Source organism: Solanum lycopersicum, chromosome 9, assembly GCF_036512215.1.
Source record: "Solanum lycopersicum chromosome 9, SLM_r2.1".
NCBI classification, from domain to species: domain Eukaryota; kingdom Viridiplantae; phylum Streptophyta; class Magnoliopsida; order Solanales; family Solanaceae; genus Solanum; species Solanum lycopersicum.
In genome coordinates this window covers 53,726,767-53,751,926 of record NC_090808.1, presented here as the reverse complement: position 1 = coordinate 53,751,926, position 25,160 = coordinate 53,726,767, and the positions used below count along the sequence as shown (strand labels likewise).

The following is a 25,160-nucleotide window of genomic DNA, read 5'->3' as shown; positions in this document are numbered from 1 at the left end:
AAGTAAGAGTAAAAGTAATGCCACATACTGTACTGGTAATTAAAGACGCAGTTCCTGTTGCATTGATATAAAATTCTCTGGTTTCTACTCTACCCATCTTACGCCTAAAGGATCCTTGAAGCATCAGTTCTGTCCATCCTTGTTCTTGCAAGATGGTTACTAACTCATCCGTCTCACCACCTCCAAAACCAGAAATTACTCTCCCCCTAATCACACTCCTCTTCTTAAAGGCTAAAACTCTTGCAGAGTAACCACTATCAGATGAAACATGAGATTTCGTTTTGGATGAAACTTTTTTCTTTTTGTGACTATTCACTGTATCTGTGACAAAGGTTAAGGATGATGGAGACTTACATTTTCTTGAGCGAATTTTCTTAGCAGTCTGAGCCAAAATTTCTGCATCCCTAGTACGTTGTACAGATCTAGTTACGCATACTGGTTCCTTTGCTGGTAGGAAAGTGGTAGAATCTTCTTGAATTTCTGGGAGAGACGTAGCAAGAGGCTTACAAGAAGACGAACTTTGTTTGGAACGAGTTCGGATTTGGGAAAGCATTTCAAATAGGGTGACATTTTCATCATCGGAACAGTGTTCCCCCTCGCTTAGTGCACTCATATTTCCTTTCTCCACCTCTTTACCTATCTCTTCCCCCTGAACTGATGCATCTTCCATGAGAGAACATCGGGTTATGCCGTTCAAATCAATGTAAAGAACCGCGGGTAAGGCATGTAGGCTTTCTTGAGTGTCAAAGGGAATTATTGCTAGTGATATATTTGAAGAAGAAGCCATTTTTCTTAACAAGGTAAAGCTTTTTGTAATGTAAAAGTTTGAAAAAAATGGGTGCAATCGGAGAAGAAGGAGTGATAAGGATGACTGTTGAGAGAGGATTATAGGGAAGTGTAAGGGTTTTTCTGAGAATTGGAACAGGTATGACATGAAAGATTTGGTGCAGATTTTGATTTGGCGGTTTTAATTTATGATGAGATTTTTTTTTTAATTAAGGAACGGACCCCAATGCATTGGTCTTATAATTTTAGTCTATCTTAGTTAAGAAGAGTAGACATACCTTTTAAGCATGCATAGATGATTTTGAGAGTCCAATTCCTTCAGCTTCTTTTTGCTTAGTTTATCTTCATCATTCCTAGCTCCAGCCTGTTCCTTTCAAAGAGTTCCCTTGCTAATGCCTTTGTAAAGATGTCCGCAATTTGTTCTTCTGTAGTACAAAAGTTCATAGAGATTGAACCCTTTTCCACATTGTCTCTAAGAAAGTGATGACGAATGTCAATGTGTTTAGTTCTCTTATGTTGCACCGGATTTTTTGCAATGTTGATAGCACTAGTATTATCGCAGAAAATTGGAACTTGTTCAATTTTGAGACCGAAATCACTAAGTTGTTGCTTAATCCAAAGAAGTTGTGCGCAACATGACGCAGCTGCTACGTACTTAGACTCAGCAGTGGATAGTGCAACTGAGTTTTGTTTCTTTGATCCCCATGAGATAAGGCACGATCCTAGAAAGTGAGCCATTCCTGTAGTGCTTTTTCTATCACCCAAGTATCCAGCATAGTCAGCATCCGCATACCCAACTAAATCAAAGTTGCTTCCTTTTGGGTACCAAAGTCCTAAATCAGAGGTTCCTTTTAGATATCTGAGGATTCTCTTGACTGCTTGAATATGTGATTCTTTAGGATTAGTTTGAAAGCGAGCACATAATCCTACACTAAACACAATATCAGGTCGACTAGCAGTAAGATATAAAAGTGAGCCAATCATGCCTCTATACAGTTTTTGTTCAACAGCAGAACCTGTTCCTTCAAGGTCCAACTTAGTGGCAGGGTCTATTGGAGTATCAATTGGTTTAGCATCATCCATTTTGAACCTCTTAAGCAATTCTTTTACATATTTTTGTTGATGAATCCATGTACCTCCAGGTGTTTGTTTTATTTGTAGCCCAAGAAAGTAGTTTAATTCACCCATAATACTCATTTCAAACTCATTGCTCATAAGATTTGCAAATTCTTTTGTGACTCTTATTTGTAGCTCCAAATATGATATCGTCAACATAGATTTGTACTATCAGGAGACCCTTTTCTTTATTCTTGAAGAAGAGTGTATTATCAATTTTTCCTCTTGAATATCCATGACTTAAAAGGAATTTTGACAATCTATCATACCATGCCCTTGGAGCTTGTTTTAACCCGTAGAGAGCTTTGTCAAGCTTATAGACATGATCAGGGAAGTCATTATTCTCAAAGCCAGGGGGTTGTTTAACAAAAACTTCTTCTTGTAATAGCCCATTCAAAAAAGCACTTTTGACATCCATCTGATACAATGTGAACTCCATGTGAGATGCGAAAGCTATAAGCAATCTGATTGCTTCTATTCTTGCCACGGGTGCAAAAGTTTCATCATAATCTATCCCTTTTTCTTGATTATATCCTTGAACAATCAACCTAGCTTTGTTTCTGATTATGGTACCATGTTCATCTAACTTGTTCCTAAACACCCATTTAGTTCCAATTATAGTTCTGTTTGAGGGCTTAGGTACTATATGCCATACTTTACTTCTTTCAAATTGATGTAATTCTTCTTCCATGGCTATAATCCAATCTGCATCTTGAAGAGCTTCACTTATTTTCTTTGGTTCTACCATGGATAGGAATGCACTATGCGCGTAGTGATTCTTCATTCTTGATCGAGTGGTAATTCCTGAAGAAAGATCAGTGAGCAAGTTTTCCAATGGATGTGATCCTTGGTATTTGTACTCTTTTAGGATAGGAGTTGATCTTTCTTGTTCTTCATTATCATCTGACTGATTTTCATCTGTATCAACTCTTTCATCAGAATTCACTTGAGTTTCAGTTTCTTCTCTGTTTGTTATGTCAGAGGAACCAGTTTCTTGGACCTGTTCCTGTTCAGAGACAGCATGTTCTTCAGCTGATGTGTTACTGAACAGCACATCTTCTTTTGACATAGTGCTCCTTTCATCGAAAATAACATGAACACTCTCTTCGACACACATAGTTCTTTTGTTGAGTACCCTATAGGCTTTACTATGTGTGGAATATCCAAGAAAGATTCCATTGTCACTTCTAGCATAAAATTTTCCAAGCAAATTTTTTCCATTTTTATGAATGAAGCACTTGCATCCAAACACTCTGAGATGAGATATGTTGGGCTTTCTCCCTTTCAATAATTCATATGGAGTTTTTTCTAACAAGGGTCTGGTCATGCAACGATTTATGGTGTAGCAAGCAGTGCTTATTGCTTCTGCCCAGAATTGGTTTGCAATTTTGCTTGCGATCATCATAGTTCTAGCCATTTCTTGAAGAGTTCTGTTCTTTCTCTCCACCACACCGTTTTGCTGAGGTGTTCTAGGGGCAGAGAAGTTATGGTCAACCCCATGATGGTCACAATATTGTGCAAACTTTGAATTTTCAAATTCAGTTCCATGATCTGATCTGATTGCCTTTAGTTGTTTCCCATATTTTCTTTGAATTTTTCTCATTAGTGAACAGAAAGCTTCAAATGCATCATCTTTTGCTGCAAGGAATAGTGTCCAGGTGTACCTAGTGTAATCATCTACTAAGACAAACACATATCTTTTTCCCCCTCTACTTTGAACCCTCATTGGTCCACATAAATCTATGTAAATTAGTTCTAAGGAACAAGTTGAGCTTACCATCTGTTTGGACTTAAATGATGATTTTATCTGTTTTCCTAGAGTACATGCTTCACAAACCTTATCCTCCTTGAATTTATTTGTAGGCAGTCCTATAACTAAATCCTTGGTGATAAGTTTGTTTAATTGAACTTGGCTAGCATGACCCAACCGTTTATGCCACAACAAGGGATCTTTTTCCAATACGCTTAAACACACTAGATTTGTGTCAGAGATAGTTGAGGTGTCTACGGTGTAGACATGTTTATCTCATTTTCCTGTTAACACTAATTTTTGTGTGTTTAGATTTATTACCTCAACACCAGTGGATAGAAAGATTACCTTGTTATCTTTATCACACAATTGAGATATGCTGAGTAGATTGTGTCTAAGTCCTTCCACATAGTATACTTTATCAATTGAATGTTCATCAGTTCTTCCAATCTTTCCACAACCTTTGATTTGACCCTTTTTTCCACCACCAAAAGCAACCATACCTCCTTTTCCTTCTTCTAGTGAGAGAAACAATGTCTTATTCCTTGTCATGTGTCTTGAGCAAGCACTGTCCATGTACCACTGCTGCTTGCTTTCTCTCACTTCTTCCTCAGTTTCTTCAGAGTCTGATTCAGGTTCAGCGTCTGATTCTTCTATTGCCATCAAGGCAAGGTCTTCAACATCTTCATACATGTCCGAGGAACCTGTTCCCCAGGCTGCATACATTTCTTGTTCCTTTTCCTTGGTTTTCCTTTTGTTGAGGAGTTCCTTCCTTTCTTTTTCAGCTTTTTCCTTTTTCCATTCCAATTCCACACTGGGCAGTCCTTTATTTGATGATCTGTCTTACCACACTTAAAGCAACCTCCATTTTGTGATCGTTCAGGATTTTTTTCTTTCAAGGGTGGTGATTCTTGGTAGAGTTTAACCCCCATTTAAAGAGTTTCTTGAAGTTCCTACTTATCAAAGCTAGATCATCGTCATCTATGTCTGATTCGTCACTTTTAGTTGCTTTAAGACCAAGAACTTTTTCTTTATTTCCTTCACTTCTTTTGTCAACATTCATCTCATAGGTCTTGAGATTCCCAACTAATTCATCTAAAGACATAGTAGTTAGGTCCTTAGCTTCTCTAATGGCAGTGACTTTGATTTCCCAAGACCTAGGCAAAATCCTAAGTACTTTGTCAACCTGTTCCTCAGTGGTATATACTTTGCCTAATGAGATTAGTTTGTTTACCACAGTGGTGAATCTGGTGATCATATCTTGGAGAGATTCTCCAGATTTCATCTTAAAGGCTTCATATTCTGAACACAAACTAGCAATCCTGAATTTTCGGACTTGAGTAGTACCTTCATGAGCGTTTTGTAAGGTATCCCATATTTGTTTAGTAGAGGTACAACTTGAGATACGGTTAAATTCATCAGGTCCTAATCCACACACAAGAATACACTTTGCTTTTGCATTCTTTCCAGCATCTTATAATCTGCTTCATTATATGTATCTGCCGGTTTAGATATTTTATTTCCTTCACTATTAGTGGTGGTAGGAATTTGTGGTCCCAGAGTAATCCTTACCCATAATTCGTAGTCTTCAGCTTGAATGAAGTCTTCCATCCTTGCCTTCCACCACGAGTAGTATTGTCCGTTGAATAGTGGAGGTCTGTTGATGTGTTGGCCCTTACCGTGTCCGAGTGGAGGTGCAGAACTCATGTTGATCTTATCTTGAGTTGTTAGACTCTCTAAAGATAACCTTGCTCTGATACCACTTGTTGGAATTCTACCCTCTTGAATTCTTCAAGGGAACACGTACTAACAACTTGTTTGTGGCTGCTTGAAAAACTTTAACAGTAATTAATTTGAACAGCACTTTGTATTATTTGTAACTTTCAAGTAATACAAAGATTACAACGTTTAAGCTCTCAAGGAATTATAAACTCTAATTCCTTCTACTTAAAGACAAAAAAAACTACTCCCTAGTTTTCTATCTTTTCAATGCTTTTCAAGTACTCTAACTTGTCAAGCAAATCAACTACCTAGATTGTAAACAAACTCTTGAATACAATCGTACAACGTTAACACTCAACTCGCAGCACTCAAAAGATTTTAACAAAACTCTCTCAACCCTCTTGATCGTGTTTTGAAGTTCTCTCTTTGTAGGTGCGCAAGTTTTTCTGATCAAAATAGCTCTCTATTTATAGACCAGAAATTCAGCCAATCCTTGTACAAATCAACTTTGTATTTGTCTTCTACAAATCCTTGTTGACTTCTACTACCTCTTTTTCTCGAAACCTTATAGTACTCAAATTTGTTTTTAATAGTTTTCCTTAACCAAGTAAACTACTATAAACAAAAACGTACATATAAGTTTCCATATATAACATATGTGCCGCCACTGCATACTCTCTGCAATATTTCACTGGAACATGTTGCACTACCTATTCAATTCAATTTTGCCATATTCAAAATCTCAAGATTTAACACAAGTAATCTTGAAAAGATCAATTCTTGGGTCACTATGACTTTGCATTACTTGCTAAGAACAATGTAAAAGAAGAAAGAAGAAGAAAATTTGCATATTAGTTCTACATTTTATGCATTTATATTAGAAAATAACATTTTTTAGAGGAAACAACGTAAACTAAACGTTGCACAAATGTTTAAACTGTTGTTTTATTTATTTTATATACTATAATAGGTATGAGAAGTGATAAATGGCTAGAAATTTGGCAAGAATTTGATTAAAAAAAATTAAAAACTATAATATTTTTTTATTTTAAAATAAATTGATCTTTTTTCCAACTTTTAATAAAAGGTATTAAAGATAAAATAATAAAAATATTTTTAAAAAGTAAAATTACATAGAAAAAATCTCTTTCCAGTCAAATTTTCCGGACAAAAAGATTTTTTCAATAGGAGAGTATATATCCTTCTTTTTTCTGGTAAATCTATTGTTTTTATTTTTATTACCATGTCATAATTATGTAAAAGAACGCACTTAAATGGATACTAAACTGATAAATTATAAATTATTACAACTCTAACATTAAAGACTAAGTGGTTGATTATGCCAATTTAAGGATTCTTTTTTTTTTAAATAAAATCAATGTCTAATGAATTTAAGTAAAAATTACAGATATAAGTATTAGAATATGCAATATAATTTATTTGGATTTGAGTATTGAAAAAATCGTTTTTAAACGTTAATAATATTACTATATGGATTTGAGTATTGAAAAAATCGTTAAAAACATTAATAATATTACTATAGTTTTATAAAACAAAAAAAATAGTAATAAATTTAATAATTTCTTATACTATGCATAGTGCGGCTAAGTTTTCTAGTTCAAAAAATAAGTCAAAAGAAGTGGGAATAAAATTAAGTAAAATAGGCCCATTTAGCGCTTGTATACAAACATATATGTAAAATATCAAAAATAAAAGGTTAAGGTGTAATAGAACTCCGCAAAATTCAGATATATAGTTGAAAATTGGCTAATTTATAGGTTGAGGGGTCGAAAACTTTATTTCATTGGACCAAAAAGAAGCGGAACTTTGTTTTTTATCTTTACAATTTTGTGTAAAAAGAATTCTTCGCGTATCATTTTTACATAGGATTATAACCTAATAGTTAACCAAAAAAACAAAAATACAGTGAAAAGAATAATTCCCTAATTTGGATAGACTTATATTTTTTTTCAGATTAATAACAATGACAACATACACGTTATGATGTCACAAGTGAGAGAAGAGTAGTGTATATAAACCCTTAAAACTTATTTTATGAAAGTAGAAAAACTATTTTACAATTGATCCTAGATTCAAGTAATTGTTTAAAATTATGAATTTCAAAAGTTCTTATATATTTCTCAAACTATGTTGATTCAAATGAAACTATGTTATATAAAGTGTAATTCAGAGAGTACTACTAATTCAATTTCAAAATGACTTCTCTTATAAAATTTTGAAACAATGTCCCAATTGAGACTACGTATATTATTTGCTACCATTTCTTTTTTAAATGGAGAAAGTAGAATACCTCTAAATCTAAGTGACGCAACTTATAAAGATCAAGTCATGGTTTTAGATAGAGAGTACAACAAAGCATAATAATTAAAATAATATCTTGTTCATCTTACTTTAATTAATCTGAGGATAACTATAACTATATATATAAATATATAAAACCATTAATTTAAAACTAATTTAATTTATGGTTCAAAATGTGGGGTATTATTTTCCAAATTAAAATTAAAATTACTTGTTATGTATAAAATTTAAATTTAAATTTATATATATATATATATATATATATATATATTAATATGAAATTCACTTTAACATAAATTAAAAGCTCAGCTGATAAAATTTGTTAAAATTCTCTACTAAAAGTCACGAGCCAAAAAAGACCTGAAATTAGAAAATATACATAAGCAGCAAAAATGCTATAATCGCTCCATGATTAAAATAAGTTCCTACAATTGCACATTGCCTCTGTAAGTGATGGACTGACATTTGGCTGAGAAAGAAATAATATTTTATCGAAGAAATACAAAAAATAAAAGTAAAAAAAAATCCTCCTCTAATTTGGTGTAACAAAATTGAGGGATATAAACTCATTTGCGTTTATGCTACACAATACTTGTATTGAATAATTGGCAGAAAAAATTAGGTTCAATTAGTGTCCATAAGTATGTCATTTTGGTAATTTAATGGTCAGTCAATTAATTGGACAATGACAAGATAAATTACTCAAATTAGATAATCAATATTCTTGAAACAAAAAAAAATAAGGTGTACATAGTAGTACTATTTTTATAATCTGATTACTAGTAGGAAAACATGAGTACAATATATTTCAAGATAAATCTAGATAATGAGGGATACTGATCGGAATTCAATGATTGTCATTTATAAAATTCCTAACAGTACAATTTATTGCAATATTAAGATCCGTAGTGACGGATGCCTATAAATACTGATGGTCTTCATTTGGTTTGGGACACACAAAACACAAGAGAAAACAAAGAGAGTTCTTATTAGTTGAAAGGAGGTGTTCTTTGTTGTGGAGCTTTGGACTCAACTCTTGTTCAGAGTTGTTGAGTTATACTTTATGAAGGATGTTGTATCCTGAAGGGGACAAGTCAAAGAGGACTACTGCTCGACCGGTGAAAATATTTGTTGCAGTGGGCTTGAATCTCCTTAAAGAGAGCGAGATATCCGCGTCTCAGCCTGAAGAGATTAATTTCTTCATTTTATTTTCAATTGTAATCTTGCAATTTTATTATCTTGTAAGTTTTTTCACTAACAATTTTCATCATCACTATCCGAAAGAATCGCCCCATGGTCGACCAAAATACGTGGTGACATTGCTCAAATGTTGGCTAGTCTTTATAGAGCAATTTTGAAGAACGATTACAGTCGTAGAATCCTCATGTTCTCTTTGTTGTGCAGTAATTGTGTTATACTGCTTAAACAGTGGAAAGCGTGCTACAATTAAACAATTTTGCAACAGGGTTGTCGCGTCACCACATATGAAATCTATCGTACCATATATTTTACAATCACGATAAAATTGGCGTTGCCTTTTCACATACAAAGTGTCTTGATACCCCTTCAAATCGACATTTATAAAACCACACTAAATTTGCTTCAACTCTTAATGCCACTGCTTGATGCTTTATAGGTCCGGGACCATTCCTAATAGCTAAATCTTGGGTTGTGAAGCCATTACCAAGAACCCTTGCAAACTAAATAAGAAAGAACAGTTATAGTTCATCAAAATTAATAAGGAAAATGTACAAGTGCCCCTCTACCTATGCCTCAAATTTCAGAGACAAACTTATACTATACTAATGTCCTATTACCCCCTGAACTTATTTTATAAGTAATTTTCTATCCCTTCTCGACCTACGTGGCACTAGCTTGAGAGAAAGTCAACCAACATTGGGCCCACAAGATTGTGCCACGTAGGCCAAAAAGGGGTAGAAAATTATTAATAAAAGAAGTTCAAGGGGGTAATAGGACCTTAGTATAGTATAATTGTATCTCTGAGATTTCGGTCATAGGTTGAGGGGCTACTTGTACATTATCCCAAAATAATACTAAAAGTCATGTATATGTAGAGAGAGGGACTTACCAACGGTTGCAGTTTCATAGGTTTTGTTGTCGTCGATAAAACTTCTATTACCCGTCATTATCGTAGTATCCATTCCTTCCCGATCAAGACTATATTAGTCTTCCTTTTATCAACTCTAATATATTCCTGATACGTGTCTTTCTTGATTTTTATGAAGAATGGCTTGACACGGTGATCATGGGCTGCCAATATTGCTCCAGCAATTGTGTTGAAATTTCCGGTCCCATCTTTAGAAATAACCGCATTATAATGTGTTTCTATTGTCAGTTGGCATTGAGCACATACAACTATAATTGTAGTGACAAACGTCATTATATTTCCTGCATTAAAAAACTTTAAAAATCTAATGAGTTTATGGACAAAAAGTAAAGCTACAATCTAGAGATATGGAAGAAGGATACTGCAGAAATTGTTTGTGATGGCCATTGCAAAGGTGATGAACATAGAAAAAGTGAATTCCTTGAGTCACGGAAGGTGACGAGTAGGCGGCAATTCTTCTTGGTAGTGGAAGAGTTCTACTTTTTCTTAATATTGTAGTGTTATCCAAGCTTAACAAAATTCCTACTTTATATTGTAGTAAAAGTATACTTTCATTTGCATGTTTTTATTGCAAAATTGTCATTTTTAAAGGCTTTTTTTTTAACAATTAAATGTCTGTTATAAATACATTGAATTAAGTGGATAGTCCATAAAGTTGGTACATGAACAACCATCCATATTCACTAGGTTCATGAACCTTTTTGGATAAGAATGTATCTATTTATTATAATACTTAATATGGTGACTTTTGGAGTGATTTCTCACTCTATAAATAGGATTGTTCATTCACTATTGTATGATAGACATATGAAACTTATATACACTTGAATAAGAAGAAAATTCTCATTCTTCTATCTACTTCTCTTGTCTTCTTCTCTTTATGATTATATTCTTATGGGCTTGATTTTATAACACGTTATCAGCACGGGTCTCTATCTAATTGAGAGTGATTCTTGTTTTTCTTTAATTCATGTTTTGGTTGATCTTGTTATGAGAATCAAGGTATTATATGCATAAAATCATGTATGTATTTTCTAGAATATTTTTATGATTTAGAATTAAAAAAAGTATTCAGTCACTAACAATTATCAGGAACTGAAGACATATACTAATATTGGTTGAATATGACATGCTATACAAAAAATTTTAAATTGAATAAGTATAAAATTTTAATAGCATGAGTTTGAATGTTATTTTGATTGTTTTGAAAGACTCAAAGGGTGAGTCATGTTGTACTTCGGTCTATTTTACCGTTGGTTAAGGGCAAGACGATGGATTCAAGTTTCATCTCACCAAAAGGGTAAGACATCAGGTTAAAGTCTGGATGCACCATAATGAAAAAAATATTTGAGGATAAGACGATAGATTCAAGTTCTATCGTACCAAAAGGGTAAGACATCAACTAGAGTTTTGATGCACCGTGATTGGGTTCAAGTCCCATAGAATTATGGCGTAACACGTCTTATATGGGTAAGACATTGAGTTTGAGTCAATGCACCATAGCGATGATAAAATGATGACTAAGAAAAATAATATATTTTTGATGAAATGTCTTGAAATTCATCATATCGAATTTGCTCCATTCCTTGAAAAGAATGTGGTAGCAACACGTGATAACTCTGAAATCCGCCTGTTGACTTGCTCCATTCAATCATATGAATGTGGTAGCAATGAATGATTAGTCTGAAAGATGACAAATAATTAATGATATGAATAAGGGCGTGGAGGGACAGAATCATAATAGTCATCATTGTGGTAATGATAAAAGGAAGAACACTATGAGTTCTTCAAATAGTCCTTTAAAATGTGAAGGCAATTTTTATTATCAAAATGGTATGAAAGGTTATTAGACTTGTGAATTTTGTCAACTTAATAATTTGACAAGTTTATAAATCCTCTATCATAATACAAGAAGATAAACTGATGGTACACTTGATCTTTCAAAGTGATGTTGAGGTGTGTCATGGAAATATGATGAATTTTAAAGCCATGACAATGTGCTTATAATGCAAATTTATGAAGTACATATAAATAATTAGTCCATTCCTTGAAGAGAATGTGACTTGTGATGAGTATCATGAATACTCGACCATTCTATAAAAGAATAGGTCCAGATGTGATAAAATCATTATAGAATGGATATATGACACAACTCACCTTTATGGAAGGTTTGAGAAAAAATGATATATGTCACTTCTCATCTCTATGGAATATTTGAGAGGAAATAAATTTTATTTGACAGAAATGGCTAATTGTATTGTACGTTTTATACGTCACTATGGTATGTTTATTGTGAACTACCGAAAGGGCAAAAGAAAGAAATAATTCTTGCCTATAAGGATTGTGGTCATTATTGTGTGGCAATACAAATTTGTCATTGGTTGTGTATCTATGGTACAACAAAAGTAAAGCAAGAAAGACGTCTTGCTCGTAATGATTTTAATCATGACAATAATAATATAATTTCCTCTTTTTAGGAGATGCTCACCATAGGGATGGTGTCATGCAATATGTGATAGTACACAAAATTAATTGCAAGCTCTAACCAGTTGTGTTATTATCAGAGGAATAATATTATGGTTGTAGTAGGTCTCAAAAGAAGATTTTTAAGTTTTAGATGAATTGAAAATAAATATTGAGACTATAAATCACTACAACCGAAGAGGGTTAGAAATATTTATGTAAAAGATTACCCCACTTTTCCTTTTGTTTGTTGCAGAAAAACATGTACATGCTGATGAAATCACATGTAAAAGTAAATTATAAGTGTACTAAAATAAAGATCAGTTGGCATGACTGGTTGAACATTCCGATTAAATGTGATGCAAACGTGATTGAGAATTCAAGTGATTTATATGATGAAGAAATAAGGATTCTTCAAGAATTCTCTTGTGTAGCTTGTTCTCTTGATAAAATGATTATTGTACCAGCTAAGGTTTGGGATTGTAATCCCCTAAAATTTTTGGAACATATAAACGGGTGAATATGGGCCCATTCACCTGTCATGTGGATCATTTGCAACTATATGATTAATGCATCTATGCGATGGTCACATGTATTTTGTTATCAACTTACAAATTGGTTTTTGTAAGATTGTTTGCTTGAATTGTTAAAATTAAGAGCACAGTTCCAAACTATGAAATTATATTGATAATGCTGGTTGATTTAGCAGAAATTGTATGCCTCCAATTATAGCTAAATCATGGTTATGAGAACAAAACTCCCAAATAAAAAATTGGTATGAGATAATTTTATTTAACATGTAGCAACACATGTATGCATCAAACCAACAAGGTTTCCCCATTAAAATTGGTTCAGGGTCAGGAACAATATAATTTTCATCTAAAATGTTGAATGTGCGGTTATGATTTTAATTGCTCCACCACGCACAAAGATGAACTACCAAATAAGGTTGGAATGAATGTTAGATTTTTCTAACATTAAGGGGAGAGATGGTTGACAGCTGAAAATTATGTGTGATGTTAATTATGAATTATCTAGATCCTCGTTAAATAAATATGTGAACTTAAAGTTCAAGGGATAATTCAATTGCATCATGTTGCAAATCAGTTGTCAGATGAATGCACTGACCCTATGATATAATTCAGCTGCAAATGCTCCAATGTGAAGTCCTTGAAGGACAAAGTCTATAATACGCCGAAAGCGTAATAGACCAATCGATTTCAAATATAAAATTCCTTGAAGAAGGAAGGAGCAAATGATCAATATGGTCATGATAATGAGGCAAGTTCTATAAAGGAGCACATTGACATAACACTTCATAAAATCTTGAAAAAGGTTCAGGTACCTGAAATAATGAAAAATGAAGAGATCTCGATAAGGTATGTCTTGTTGGAATCGATATCAAATAATCGTCGACGGTATCTTTGATATGAGGTAGCGCTCAATGATATAAATTGTGACGAGGATCTTGAATTCAAATCTCTCATATAGTGTGGACAGATAAATGGTTGGCCAAGTAAAATGCACAATTCAAGTATATTTTGTTTCACTTAGAAAAGTGACATTTTGGACTAGTAATGTATAAATCAAGTTATAATGTCAGTGGGGTACAAATAAATTATTATGTAATAGTATAACCGTAAGATATCAAATACGGTTTGTGCCTTGGGGCATAAAAGTTTATCGCAAAAATCCTGACATCATTGGAGATGTTTTCTCCTTTGGTGGATGCAATGAGGTTTGTTTTGATCTGGCAACATATGAAAAACTTGAATGCATGTAATGAATAATTGTAATGTCTAGCTAGACAATGAAGGTTATATGAAAATCCTTGAAACAATCGAGGTGTCTGAAGCATATAAGAGTTTGAAAGAATTTTTTTCAATAAAGCTTCAAGAATCCTTATATGGATTGAAAAAATAGTCAAGAAAAAGGGTACAAAAGAATGACCTTAATTGTCCTTGTATTTTTATGAAAAGGTCTTGGTAAGACAAAATTTTATCTTGACCTACAGATTGATAATTTGATAAATATTATATTTCTAACAGTGCACATACACTGAAAAGTTTTTATACAATTTTATATGGATAAATCGCATTCATTGAGTACCCCAATGATTATGAGATCACTTGACATAAATGATGATTCAGTTTGATCTCAAAAGAAGGATGAAGAGTTTCTTGGTAATGAAACTCTATCTTGGTGCAATCAGGGCACTAGTGTATCTTTCTAACAATATTTGACCAGATATTTGTTTTGCAGTAAATTTACTGGAAAAATTTAGGTTCTCCCCGATAAAAGGACATTGAAATGGTGTGGAACACATGATTGAATATCCTCGAAGGACCATAGTTATGGGTTTATTCTATTTCGAGTAATCCAAGACAAAATTGATTGGTTACACAGATGCAAAATATTTATCTGATCCGCATAAAGCTCTATCTCAAGCACGTTATGTGTTTGCATGTGGAAGCACAATAATATACTGGCGATCAATGAAGCAAATGTTGCTATGCAGAAATAAAAGTCCTCCATAAAGCAAGTCGAAAGTGCATCTGGTTGAGATAAATGACACACCATATTCAAGAAATGTGTGGTTTTTCTTTGAAAAAGAATATACAAACCACAATGTACGGAGATTGGAGACATCATCACAAGAAATTAAGTGATGTTTTAATCAAGGGGGGTATAATACGCGTTGCACTCTTTTTTCCTTGACCGAGGTTTTTTTTTCCACTGGGTTTTCCTGACAAGGTTTTTAATGAGGCAACAAATAGTGCGTATCAAAAGATATGTGTACTCTTTTTCCTTCACTAGAATTTTTTCCCACGTGGTTTTTCCTAGTAAGGTTTTGACGAGGCACATTATCTATGGACATCCAAGGGGGAGTGTTATAAATACATTGAATTAAGTGGATAGTCCATAAAGTTGGTACATGAACAACCATCCATATTCACTAGGTTCATGAACCTTCTTGGATAAGAATGTATCTATACATTATGATACTTAATATGATGACTTTTGGAGTGATTTCTCACTCTATAAATAGGATTGTTCATTCACTATTGTATGATAGACATATGAAACTTATATACACTTGAATAAGAAGAAAATTCCCCTTCTTCTATGTACTTCTCTTGTCTTCTTCTCTTTATGATTATATTCTTATGGGCTTGATTTTATAACAATGTCATCTTTATTGAATTGAATTTTTCTATCATTTGGGTTATTGCTTACCTAGGTAATATGTAATTGTAGTAACATTTTAATCCTTAGCTTAGTTATGGTATTGCTTTCTTTTTATCATCTTTTCTCATTTAGAAATATTCATTTTGTGAATATACAATCTTATACTTTCTTCATTTCTTTTTAAAAGATATTTTAGCTTTTGTAATATTCTTCAAAATAAGTTAATTTTTTTTAAGATATCAAGAAGATATTATTTTTTGTTTTATTCTTCAAAGTTATTTTTACCTAAAATGCAAAAGAAATTTTTAAAAACTAGATGGAGTAGGGAAAAATAGCTAGGAAGGAATCACATGTTATAAGTCAAAGAATTTTTTAGTACCATTTTGCAATCTTTCTCCTTTCTCAACCGAGTTTCTTAGATGTTAAGCAACTTACAATATTAAAGTTGTATGTTCGAGTCATCAAAAAAGCAAAAAGATAATAATATATTAATACTTATGTCCATTATACTTGTAGTAATGTGGCTTTCATTTTATCCCATATTTATAATTGAATTTATTGTTCTTTTAACCCCTCTGGTCAATACAATTTGTTAATTTATTCCGTAACTTTTTCATCTTTTTACAGTGTCACTCTTTATATTAATAGTAAGAAAAACTCTTTACTTGCATGTTAATTTCAAATTTTGCACCCATCCAATAACTAAGTTGTTGGATGATTAAAAATAGATTACTTAAAGAGCAAATATTCGGACAAAATACGAGTTGGAGTGAGTCACTATATGTTCCCCTATGAGTAGTGTTTTAGCTAATGAATAAGAATACATATATTAGTAATAGCCCATCATGTACACTTGAAAAAATTTTTACCTATATACAGGTGAATTATCATCATTATACTTCAAAAAGGGTCTATTATATTGTTGGTAGTCACAATCATGTGACATAACTTTAACATAAAAATTGGTGAAAAAGTACGCTGATTTAATGATGTTCAAGACATGAATTCATAATTCTTTTGGAAAAAAAAACACTTATAAGTAGTGTTTTTGCTAAATGATAAGTGTATTATTTAAATTTAAACAGACCTGCTTATATACTACATTGATTTACATAAATTTTCAACTTAAGGTAATAATATATATTTTAAATTTATCTACAACTAGTAAATTTGTTTGTGCTTTGCGTCGTCTTAAAAGATAGTAAAATATACTTAAAAATATATATTATAATTTTTATCTGTATATTTATTTATCAATCAGTCTATTTGTGGCATCTAACAAAGTCATAAGTAAGTATTTTGAATCAAAGGAAATTATAAAGTTACGCTGATAAAAAAAAACTCATACAAAACATAAAATAAAAAGAAATTATTGGGAGAATATATAAGAAAATAAATAATGCAACATAATTCTTATTACTGTAATCAATAAGAAAATATAAAATCACTACGTAATCTTTCGAACTCTTATCGATATTCACTTCCACAACCAAATCACTACTCAATAGCCTTTATCTTATTCCTTGAATTAAATAATATGAATATAATAACACGGAAAACATAAAATTTAAAAGGCTAATGTGATGAACTGATCATTAATGTATTTATTGTTGGACTCCAAAATAAAATGACAGATAATGTCATCAACATGACTATTAACTATGTTAGAAATGATAATAAAAACTTCTAGGAATAATGAAAATAAAGACCCATTAAGTTTTACATTTAAGGAATTTCAAGTAATGACCTTTTAGTTTCTAACATTGTATATTTAATATAATTAAGAGTATTAAAAGAGATTTTTTTTCAAAAAAACCAACAACTATTTTTATATAATATAAATAAGAAAAAAAAATAGAGAAACCCCCTAAACGGAGAAAGAAGAAAATTGTATTTTTTGATTAAAGAGACTTTGATTTTTTTTCTATTTCTAGATTTATTATCATATATAAATTTGGCGATAAATTATGTTCAATATTGAAGTCTCATATTAGTTAAATGTATGAGATTCAATTTTATTATACGGTGGAGATGTGAGAGAAGTGATCAAGATTTTATAACAATAAGAGAATGAATAGATTAAAAAATCATAAAAAGACTACTCTTTTGTGTTTTAGCTATTTGCTTATAATACGTGATGTATAAGATTTCATATTTTATAGTCAATCATCTATTGCTATCTGGGTAATAGTTTATCAATAAGATTCTATAATATCATTCCTAAACTTACGTTATATACGGCTTTCTAGAAATTGGAGTTGCGCATTTTGTGTATTTGAAAATACGGTAGACATTTAATTAGTTTGTTTGTTGCTACTTAATTCTTAGGAGGTGGAGGGGAGTTTAAGATTGCGTGAAAATTCTATTTCGATTCAATAAATTAAAATTGTATCAAAAAATATCTACATTCAAAGCTCAACTATAAATTATAAATAACGATTGAATAAATTCAATTAGTAACTTTACTCAATTATGACCAACTTTTCTTGTTCTTGAAAATCAAGTCTTAATCAAAATAATATTACAATATGATAAATAAATCTAAAATATTACAAATACAAAACAAATAAACTCATATCTAGCGGCGTAGCTACATACCGTAAAGGGTGTCCCAATTGGACACTCTTCATTAAAAAAAAATTAGTGTATATACAAGTAAAATGATATACAAATGATTAAATACCTATTTTGGACAATCTTAACATAACAATTTGCTATTTCTGTACACCCTTTAAGAAAATTCTGGCTCCACCAATGCAGTCATATCATTAGTAAAATTAAGTATCTAGTAATCTTCATTGATAGAATCATCAGTAAAACGAAGAAAAAAAAATATTCCAAAAAATAAAGAATAAAAAACAGTTATTCCTGCAAAATGCAAAGGAAAAAAAACACTCATAACAAATGAAACAAAAAAAAGAAAAAGAGAAAACCTTTTACTCATTCTATGATTCTCTTTTCTATTCTTGTTTTGATTACCTGTCTTCTGTCTCATTGGATTGGCTTTGATCTCTATCTTATTATAGAGAGGTATTATCTGGAAATGAAAAAGAGAACATCTTTAGACTTTATCCGTTTTGCATCTATGTATGCATATAGGATATGAATGATTTATAACTTCATTCGTATATTAGAAATACTTAATTCTTCATAAATATGATGAATTAGTATGAAAAAATTATAATGGCCAATAAATATGGATTATGAAAGACTGTAACGGTAATAATCATTGATAAGATTAATTTTTTCATTAATTTATGAAGATTGTATTAATTTAGTGATAAAAAATGAGATAAAACTAAAAAAATTGACAAAAATGTATTGGGGGCTGATGAGTAATTGATTATTCCTATTTAATGTGATCTTTCATTGACGTTTTCATTTTAGGAAAAAACTCAGATTTTATTTTAATTAAAAAGATAGAAATAGATAATTATGACTGTTGACTAATTAACGCGGCCACATCAGCTATTCTCTCTCTATATATATAGTTTCATCTTTCTAACTCTTAACTTTTATATTCATATTTTCAGAGGGAAATTCTGATTAATTTGTAACATTGCTAAGGATTTGAAAGCTCAAATTGAACATTAATCACAACAACAGTTAAGATTTAATTAATTTGTTGCTTTCAATAACCTCATTTGACCCTATTATTAGTGAAGTGTCTAAATAAACTCAATCTCAAATACTAAATAGAGCACTATAACATTGATATCTATATAAAATTACCTAATATGTGTTTGTTTCTAGCCATGAACAAAACTATTATTGGTCACATGAAAGTAAAATGTCAAAAATTGCTAAAGAAAACTATTTTTCATATGGAAATTAAAATACCAAATTGCGAGGAAAAATTATAAAATGTTCTCTTTTCTCATGTACTACACTACTCTTTCCATTTTAAATTAATTTAATTATTGAGATGTTTCACACAACTCTAAAAAAATGAACAATTAACTTAATTTGAAACATGAAAAATATCTTAAAAATTTAATTAATTTGAAATGAGGGAGTGCTAGGTTAAAAATAATTTTTTAGCTGTAATTTGAGCAATTTTGATCATTTAAGAAGTTGATTTGGATAATATGAAAATATAAAGACTGCTTTTAATAGACTTTTACCTCAAATTGAAACTAAAACAATCATTTTTTAATTGAAAAAAAAAAAGTGGAATATCATATACAATAAAATGGAGAAAAATATAGCAACAATAATCAACAATATGATAATCAAAGTAAATTAGACAACAACGATAATAGTAAATATATACCCCTCCATGTCATATCCTCTCCCCTCTACGCCTTGCCCCTCTCCTTTTAACTGTCTTTTTTCTTAGCTTAACTACTAACGCTGCTACAATTTAGCATGGCTAGGACCACCACCAAAGAGATTGTTGAAACATTATTATTGAGAGAGTTGGGAATTAAAATAAGCCATAAAATATAAAAGTAATTAAAATAAGTCACTATTTTAGTAAGTAACTAAAGTAAGATTAGTGAAAGAAAAAGTTTCACTATATTTAATAATCTAAACGTTTTTTGTTAGTGTCATAACGTTTATTTTTAATATATAACGAAACTTTTTCTTACACTTTATAAAGTGGAGTTTTTTCTTCCATTTTAAAAAGTAGAACTTTTTATTTCATTTTATAAAGTGAAACTTTTTATTTCACTTTATAAAGTGGAACTTTTTATTACACTTTATAAGAAGAATATTTTTCACGTCTTGAAGAAGTTTTTTCAGTGTTATCATATAAATTATATTGATTTTGATATGTCATTAAAATGGAAAAAAAATATTCATTATGTATTTTTATTTTTTTATTCTGAAAAATATTTCAATCTCTATTTAAGGACGTTTATATATAGTTGATAGCACCTACAACATAAAGTCTTCTATATTTGTTCATTTCGATCTAAATAAATGTCTTCTAGACCTAAAATTAAAGTTTCATTTTATTGGAATGACGAAATTATACATGACGGAAATACCATTTATTATAATTGTCCTCCCAAACACAATACTAAATATCCAATTAATGTCTGATATCATAAATTTATTTCATCAATTTTATAAAAGAATGGGTATAAACAGTACGGATTATAATTTGATTAAAGTCTACAAATACCCTACTTCATTTTTATCACAAGGACAAGTAAATTTTGGAGAGTGGATTATCTATAATGACAAATCATTGACTGACTTTTTGAGGGTTCCAAATGACTATATAGATCAAATCAAGTTAACAATACTTGAAATCTTTGTTAGGAAGGAGCCTAAGATTAATCAACAACGTTCTCCTTTATCAGTCGATGTCCATCCCTAATTAGAAAATCGTAATAGCATTGATGGATTTCTGATAACTCAATCTACTGATTTTCCTAAAATGACACATTATCAAAATATTCTTACCAAGTCGATATGATTTTGATTTAAACGAAACTATCAATGAAAGTGATCGGTAATGCTCAATTATTATATTTTGATTATTGTTTGTTGATTTTGTCAATTATTTATTAATTTATTTTATTTATCATTCTTATTATTATATATTTTGTAGTAGTTTACCTCAGCAAAAGATAGGGATATTGCTCCAAGTTATGGACTAAATAAATATTTTGGTCAGTTCTCACACTTTGAAATGACGGAAAATGTTAGGACATCCTCAAATTTTCATGTCTCACCTACTTTTGATGCAGATGATTATCGCTATGTCTAACACTTATTTTTTTTAATTTGAGTAAGTTAATTGCATGAGCCAAATATTTATATATATTCTTACATATATAGGGAAAATATTACACAAGATGGGCCCATTGATCCTGTGAATATCGATTATCGTGACCTTCCTAATTACGGCTCACCTTCAGCTAGTGATAGTGATGATTTGCCTAATGTTGAGGAATCAGGAGATAATGTTCCATTTGAGGCATCATCTAGTGATGATGATTTTTTGACTCCCAATCGATCGCCAAGACTAATGTCCATGAGTCCGTTTCGTATCATGAAATTTCTTATCTTGATCATCTCCCGGATAGTCCAGATTTCTTTGGTGATACACATGATGAGTATAGATCACAACGTACGTGGCATGAACCAGAAGATTTCATGAATGATGCTATTTATATTGAAAAAGACATGTTATTCAATTCAAAGAAGCAGTTGCAAAGAGCAGTTAATCTTCTACATTTGAAGATAGCAAGGGAGTGCTTTGTTATTAAATTGACAAAGAGATCATGGCGACTTGTTTGCAGGCGTATAAAACAAGGATGTCAATTTAGGTTGCCTTCTTTTATTGATAAACATACTAACATGAAGAAATTTGGAAGATACATTAAAGAACATACATGTGATATGGGTACATGCCTCGAAGGGCATTTCAACTTGGTTTTTGAAGTCCTCCGTGTTAATATAGAAAGAACGTCAAGGTACTATTTTATCCCTAGATGATTTTTATTTAATAAGAAAATATTCATTTTTTATTTGATAATTAATATTATTATTAATTTCAGGTTTTCCATCAAAGACTGTCAAACAATTGTTCTTAAAGCATATGACATTTCAGTAAGTAAAAGAAAAGTCTATCTTGGTTGCAAGCGGGCTTTTGAAAAAGTTTATGGTACTTGGGAGGGTACTTTTGCCGAGTTGCCGAGGTTAATGGAAGCTTTGAAACCTTCAATCCTGAAACAGTAGTCAATTGTATGTTGATAGTCAAGACCCATATTGGTGGAGAAATAGTCAAACAATAACATCCATCATAAAGGAAAATTATGGAAGATTTGTTGATATATTTTTTCGGAAAAAAAACTAATAAGAAAATGTTTCAACTTAAAGCTAGACAAAAAGATAAATTTTTGTGTACTTTATGACATAGATACTTTTATTTTGTCTTATATTTTACGCTATTCTGGCACTTCATTTATTTTATTTTATTTTCATATGATTTTGAAGTAGTGTAACTATTAAAACTTTTATAGGATGTGTAAATTTAAAGTTTTCTATCAATGAATTTAGATGTCTTCCTAACCAAAACTCAATTAAGTCTAAGGTTGAAAGTAAATCAAACCAAAACCACATTCTAAAAAAGATAAAATTTCCCTACAAGTACAAGGCTGCAATCTTACCTATTTTTGCACCTAAAGCAACGAATATGAGTTGAATGTTGTCGGGTTGTGCTACTCCAAAATTTTGCTTTGTTTAGTGTGGGGGGCCTCTTCAAACTGTCGGATTGGGACCATCTTCAAAGTGAATTTTTTTTTGGGAGTCATGAAAAGAAAAGGGAGAGAAGGTGAAGGTGAAGGTGAAGGTGAAAATGTGACTTTTTATAAAGTGGAATAAAAAGTTTCACTTTATAAAGTGAAAGAAAAAATTTCGATATATATTAAAAATAAATGTTAAACACTAACGGAAAACGTTTAGAAAATTGAATATAGTGAAACTTTTTTTTCCACTAAGCTTATTTTAAGTTACTAAAATAGTGTTTTATTTTGGTTACTTTTATATTTTATGTGGCTTATTTTGGTTCCCAACTCTCATTGAGATGATGATCTTTAGGTGTAATCATAAAATTGATAACTTTATTTTTTAATTTATGATATTGTACATAATATTCTTGAGAACTAGTTAGTGTAGTGATTTAATTTAATTATAGTTATTCAAACTTAAAATAGATAAATGATGACATAATTATGACATTATATATCACCAATCAATTGAAAGATGCATTTTTAGTAGTAGTGATTTTTATGTTATTAGTGTGAAAATTTTGCAATTTTTATGTTAGAAAACTTGATTATGTTGCTTTAATGAAAAGATATCATAGAGTATACTAGTTGAAATAATTTATCTATGATCGTATTGAAATTTAAGACAAAAATATATCTAAATAATAATATTGGAAATTCGTTTAAAAAAAAAAGAATGTCATTTTTATTGTTCCTTCCCTAGAAAGCTAAATGTCATTTTCATTTTTATTTTTTTTTTGTTTTTGTAGCATTACGACCATTGCTTAGAGAATTCGTGCATTTTATGAATTTACACATTGGGTTTATATCAAGACTCGCATTATTTCAAATGAATTTTGGAGAATTTGAAAATTCTATACAATTTTACCATTCTAGATTTAGAATCAACACCGAAGTAGTTGAATTAAATGAGGTAAAGAATTGAATGAAGTAGCTTTCTAAAATACATAATAGCTTCACTCGAACGTAGATAAGTAGAGAAGGAGTTGGACGGAATGAAAATAGTCATTTCTTTAGTGAAAGATATCATAAATCTACTATAGTTATTACATGTTCGATCTTCTTTCAGTATCAATGTGATTCAATATTTAATATATACATAAAATAAAACCCTATATATACAATGTATCATTTTAATTTTTTTATTTTCTTTTTGGATTCCCACCGATAAAATAAGGTACAAAAATATGATATGTGACTATTATGTTGATTCATCACCTAAAAACTCTTTATGCACAATCTTAATTTAATTTAATCAGGATTTGTTCATTTTAAACACTCATAGTAAAATTCTAGTGTGTCAGTTTGACACTTTTCGCTGAGTTGACACATTGTGTGCGATGCAATCATTTTGAGCTCATGAGAAGCTTAAAATTTGCAAAAAAAAAAAAAAGACTTGCTTTTTTGTTTAAATAAAAGAAGATGCAAATACTTAAAAATATGATCCCTTATTCTTCATTTTTCACCATTAAATCCGGCAATATCTTCATCGATTGATTATGTCGGAAAAATCTTCTCACCATTTTAAACATAAAATTCGACTTCATTATCAACAAACAAAATAAAAGAAACACACAAAATACATTTAACCATCACTTAGAAACACCAAATTTCATAACCCACACATAAAATTATAAAATCAAAAACTGGTGTTTTCATATAAAAATGAATTGTGTTATCAAAACTGGAGTCTTTGACATTATTAAAGAATGAGTTCACGGTCTTTCTTTTTCTTTACATTCTCCTCCTCGTTTTTGCTAATTTTTTTCCTTTCGAATCTGTTTTTTTTATACCTATTTCAGATCTGACTCTACTGTTAATCTCTTTTATACACAATTACAAATTCTATTGAATCAGAAAGAAGTGGAGGAGGAGGAGTAATGTGTGTGGAGAAAAAAAAAAGAGGAAGGTTGCTGCAACTTTTTTTATTATTTTAATCACTAAAATATACATTTTCTTTAAAGTAAAAATAACTACATAGTTTTAAAAATAAATTTTTACCCACAATATTTTTCAAAAATTATTTTTGTTAAGTATATATATCACGTGTCTTTATTTAATTCATTATTTTGAAACATCTTTGATGAGTGTGTTACACTCTTCTTAAAACTTTTGTTGATTGTTCAAAAAGTGTCTAAATGACACAACAAAATTTTACTATGGGTATCTAGAATGAAAAAATTCTAATTAAGGTGTTTAATTGAAAATTCGCGTTAACTTTAGGGGGCCACCAACGGGTTCCGTCTTAAATCTAAGAGTGTCAACTGGGTCGAGTCATTCTAGAATCAAATTGGATCCGATAGTAGCTAGGACTTATGGGTCGTGATGTGTCAGTTCACCTTGAAAATCTAAATCGGCTGAGCACGAACCTCAAACCGATAATTGAAATCAAATGATCTAATGTTGTTTGAGATTTATTTAGTCTAAAATTTAAACT

The 25,160-nt window shown here is 30.7% G+C and overlaps 1 protein-coding gene across 1 annotated transcript; it reads right to left on the bottom strand.

The window, feature by feature from the left end:
• Positions 1-3,928: 3,928 nt before the first annotated feature.
• LOC138338578 (uncharacterized) lies at positions 3,929-4,937 on the bottom strand. Its single transcript, XM_069289555.1, has 2 exons — positions 4,610-4,937; positions 3,929-4,494 (listed from the first exon to the last, which is right to left on the bottom strand). The coding sequence occupies exons 1-2, from the start codon at positions 4,935-4,937 to the stop codon at positions 3,929-3,931; spliced, it is 894 nt and encodes a 297-aa protein (XP_069145656.1).
• Between the last annotated feature and the right edge of the window lie 20,223 nt (positions 4,938-25,160).